The sequence below is a fragment of the Mastomys coucha genome, unplaced genomic scaffold (genome assembly GCF_008632895.1).
Source record: "Mastomys coucha isolate ucsf_1 unplaced genomic scaffold, UCSF_Mcou_1 pScaffold15, whole genome shotgun sequence".
NCBI classification, from domain to species: domain Eukaryota; kingdom Metazoa; phylum Chordata; class Mammalia; order Rodentia; family Muridae; genus Mastomys; species Mastomys coucha.
In genome coordinates, this window is record NW_022196897.1 from 13,253,121 (window position 1) to 13,257,781 (window position 4,661).

A 4,661-nucleotide genomic window follows, 5' to 3' on the forward strand; every position below is an offset into this window, starting at 1 on the left:
TCCACATGGATGAAAGTACCATTTGCACCCCCCTAATACTGGCACCTATTCCACCCCTTCTCTCTCAGCTTGGATATTGGTGCTTCTCTTTCTTAGAGCCTCAGCCAGTAGGTCTCACCCAAGTTGCTACCTCTACCTCTTTATACTTGCCCACTTTTCTCTGTCAGATGACCTCCAAGATCCTGAATGCTTGGCAAGGCTGGCTGTGCGGGCATCAATGGTCAGGGAGCTCCCGGTCTGCCTGCTCACACGCAGCATCTTTCCCGTGGTGGGCCCTTGCTCTGTGTTCCTGAGCCTAAGCTTGGACATAGCACTACTTTGTTATTATGGGGCTGCACTGTAGGCCTCCTGCTCTGAATCTTCCGGGAGAGAGAAACTTGCTTTTTGAGAATGAGCCAAGGGTGGCTCTCAGCAACACTCAGTCTTTTGGGCCCCAGTTTGCTCTTAGGTATGGTTGACCATCTGTCCAGTGTGAGCACCTGCCCAGGGATCTCTGAGCTCCTGGCTGAGCCTCAGGCTTCCTAAGGCTTCCCTGCGCCTGTCAGCAGGACTCCTGTTCAGCCCACTGCCCTCCCAGAGTTCCCAAGGTCACTGTCCTACATCTATCTGCCTTCTGTTTTCTGGGGCGAGACTATACTCAGCACTGGCCACTTCAATATATGTACCCTGTGCCCAGGGTGGCCATAGAGTTGTTGGGGTAGAATAGACTGTGGGAAGGAACTCCAGGTCCTGTGAACCCTTGCTGCACTTCTCCGAGTTGGTGTCCAGCTGGCCTTTCCACTCACTAATGGGTTTGCTTTTGGAAGCAGGTCTTGGAAGGCTGAGCTGACTCTGCCCTGGTGCTGCTGTCTTGGTGGCTCTCTGGTCTCAGCCTCAAGGCCACCATGGGTGTGCAGGGGGAGGGGGGGCTCCCTTGCCTGCTGCCCTTCGATGCTGCAGACCTTCACAGTGATCAGGTTTCCACCTCTGCTTCTCTGACCTTTATTAATGCATGCTAGTCAGTGCTGAAGTGTCCAGAGGGGAGTGCAGAGAGCACACAACCGAGATAGCACACAGACTTCACCTTCTTGAGATCCCTTCCCTCAGTGTCCCCACATGGCCTGGACATGGCTGCTGGAGTGGGTGGAGGGTGGGGGCACCCAAGATTCCCGGATTTTCATCTCAGCAACCTTGTAGGAGTAGTGTTGGCCCTGGCCAGTTAGCCTGTTGATGCCATCTGCATAACTCTCATGGGTGCCAGACAAGTAGTGCCCGTTGAGGTTGGACTGGTGACAGTTATGGTACCACCAGGCTCCATGGGACACAGCTGCACAATTCTTCATACTATTTGCATCATTATCTTGGTCATGGGTTGTAAATGGCATGTTGTTGTGCTTTGTCTGTGTTTGCAGGGAGTCTCCTGCAAAGACTCATACCTGTCAGCCCTCAGCACCAAGGCAGAGCCCATCTGCGATGGGCAGGGGTAGCTTGTGGGCCCCTTTCTTCACCCCCATCAACAGCCTCAAGCTTTCTGTGTGACTTACCTGCAGTGCCCTCCAGAAACTGCCCCAAAATCAGCTTGTATTTCTCCTGTTCTCTAGACACCCGGAATGAGCTGGACGTGGCATAGGAGATTTCACCTCGGAAATCTCTTAAGTTGACCTGGAGCTCTTGGTTTCCAAGCAGCGTGGGTAGAAGGAAGGAAAAGGCTCAGGCCAGGTAGGGTAGTGGAAGGCAGGTGATGGCCAAGAGGCTGCTTCCTCACCATTGGCTGTGAGCAGGTGCAGGTAATCATTACCCAACCAGAACTCCGTGCCCAGGTTGCCAAAGCCTCTTTTATAAGGGTCCCAATCTCAGAAGACATTGATGGACCCATCCATTGTCGTTGAAAAACCTGTGGGGTGGACAGGGGAGCCTGTGGGTGTCAGGCTAAGAGCAGGAACCCGAGGGATATATCCAGGTCCTGGGCTTTGGTTGGTGGTTTGGTTTTTGTTTCTTTTGTTTTTCCCACTCCTATAAAGAACGGAATGAATGAGGACAAGGTTTCAGGGGCAGGGGGTACAGGGGATTGAAAAGGTGACTGGTAGATGATAGTGGCTCAGGGCTGACATGTTTTGATGCGTCTGCTATGACTGGGGTCTTGTCGCCCACTTAACTCACTCCACAGAGTTCTAGATCTGGTCCATCAGTACTTAGGGTCTCCTTGGAGGACGAGGCACCACATTATTACTTTTTTTTCTTGGTTGCTCTGCCATCTCCCTGACTTTGGCTCTCCAGAGTGTGGCTGCTGTGGGCAAACTTCTTATGCCCCACACTGAGCCTCCTTACTTACGGTCCAGCCTCCGCTGTCCACATCCATGTCACAGAGCACAGTCAGTGGCCGGCAGTCAGGAAGATGGATGGAGTACCAGCCAGTCAGGAAGACCCCCTGTGTCAGCAAGTCTTTGCCGCTCCAGGGTCCTGTACCATGGGGGAGTGGGCAGGATTGGCCTGTATCTGGGGTGTGCTTCGAGGTCAGACATCCAAGCAAGAGGATCCAGTAATGTGGGTGGGGTCCTGCTGTATTCTTGATAGCAGGAAGTAGGAGGGGCCAGCTGGGAGGTCACTTATCTCTCTGGCACCGGGTGTCTCCCAGCTCCTTTCACCTGGGCTGAGGCATGAGTGTTATTTTCTTCCTTGGTCCCTTCCGACCACACATAACTCCCCTAGACTCCATATTCTACTTGGCATACATGGTGCCGTACTCTCCTGCTAAAGAGCCCAGCACACCCATCCTGGCTGACCCCTGCTGGCTGAGGCGCCTTTGTGTGTTTGGGCTGCGTTGTCCTGTGTGTGACTGTATCCAGAGCTGGGATAGGTCAGGGTGCTGGCTGGGCAGCTGACTGGGCCCACAGATGCTCACACTACTCCAGTCCCCGAAGCTCACTTTTCTTTACTCACACCCACAGACCCAAGACACCGGAGGTGTCAGAAGAGACTTTGGGATGTGCTTACCCAGCGATGACGCAGCACCTGTATCGCCTTTCTCCCCTGGAGGAATACTGCACACCAACCTTGTCCCAGAGCTGGAATTCTGCCACATCCTCTCCTATACCCCTCCCAGCTTCCAGCCTTTCCCTTAGCCTGTGAGCCCCCAACATCCTGATATGCATAATGATCCAGGGAGACTTTGGGGATCCCTGAAGTAGTGCTTCTGGAAACATCCACCTTTCTTTGTATCCAGGACTCCCCTTAAGCCAACAAGACCGTAATCCCATTTTGCTCCACTTGGAGCTGTCCTTCCTGGTCCCTTCCTGAGATGATTTGGTTACCAGGCTCACCTTTGACTCCTGGGGCCCCATGGTTCCTGGCTCTCCTGTAGATAGAAGGGGTAGTCTCTCAGTGCTGGCCTCCACCAGGGAGGAGGTTCTTCTTCACTTCAGTGTGTGTGTGTGTGTGTGTGTCTGTGTGTCTGTGTGTGTGTGTGTACACCTATGTGTCCACTTGAACAGAACTTGTAGGAAGGAGACCTGAATACTCAGGCTGTAGGTAGTGGGCAGGCATACATCTGGACACAGGGGAGGATGGCGTATGGGCTCCTGCGCTACTGGCACCACTCCCAAGACCTGTCTGGATCCTAGGCTGTTAGACCCATGGGAGAGTTCCCTCTTACCTTTGCTGCCAGCAGGTCCCATCTTTCCTGGGCTGCCCTGAGAGTCCCATTCTCCTGGTAGGATTGGAGGAGGACTAGCCAAGGGGAGGTGAAGGGGAATCCCTCCCCATCCAGATTGCTACCTCTCCCAGCAGGGCTTCCAGGCTCCCCTTTGGGCCCAGGTGGGCCAGGAAAGCCAGGGCAACTTTGGATGACAGCCACCTTGTCCTGGGCCCCCAGACCCATGATCTTAACATCTGCATAGAAAAAAAAGAGGGGTGGCTTTGGAATAGCATTTAAAAGCACAGCTTTCTGTACCCACTAATACCCAAGCAGCAGCCTCTGGATGTGTTCTCAGACTGCTGCCACACGTGCAGGCATATACAGGTATGTGTGTGCCCACCCACATTCCTGAGCAGACCCCTCTCTCCTGGCCCAGGGCCTGGGAGGGACAGAGGCAGAGCAGTCCTGAAAGGCCCACATTGCTCTGGTACAGCAGCCACTTCCTTGACTCCCTTGACTCCAGGCTGAGGCTGAGGCACTGGTGAATGATGTATGAAGTGAAGACCCTCACTGCCTGGATTCCTCACAGCTCAGCTTTTCTCCTGAAAAGGAGCCCAAATTAAAACCAGGCACACTTCCTGTATGTCACCAGATGGCCAGCACCATGCCCAGTAGTTCCCTGTAGCACATGAGTACAATTCTCACAAACTCAGCACATTTGTCAGCAGTCAGCCCTGGGGATTTGGGAGCATGAAGTCATTACCTCCTCCTCTTCTCCACCTTCCCCTTCTTCCTTTACCTTCCCCTTCTGCTTCTCACCAAAGAAAAGATTCCCAAAGAACTAGCTCAGAAAGTCAAGGCTGGACAAAGGCTCCTTGGAGACTCACTTACTGAGCCCCCCAGAGCCAAATGCTGAGCTCCTCAGACTCCCATCCATGTGCATAGCAGACAAAAGTAGCCTTGCTGAGAGTATGAGGCACTTGCTGGGCCATGAAAGAGCTGGGCCTGGCCCTCAGCCAGCAGAACCCTCATTCTGATTGCCCTGCCT

The 4,661-nt window shown here is 53.6% G+C and overlaps 1 protein-coding gene across 1 annotated transcript; it reads right to left on the reverse strand.

Annotated features, from left to right (window-relative positions):
- Nucleotides 1–1,082: 1,082 nt before the first annotated feature.
- Nucleotides 1,083–3,928, reverse strand: LOC116091599 (ficolin-1-like). Its single transcript, XM_031373177.1, is given in 8 exon segments — nucleotides 1,083–1,399; nucleotides 1,524–1,660; nucleotides 1,747–1,873; nucleotides 2,308–2,441; nucleotides 2,592–2,624; nucleotides 2,958–3,009; nucleotides 3,632–3,685; nucleotides 3,754–3,928. Coding segments are annotated over 8 exon segments (957 nt in total). The 5' UTR covers nucleotides 3,857–3,928.
- Nucleotides 3,929–4,661: the final 733 nt, after the last annotated feature.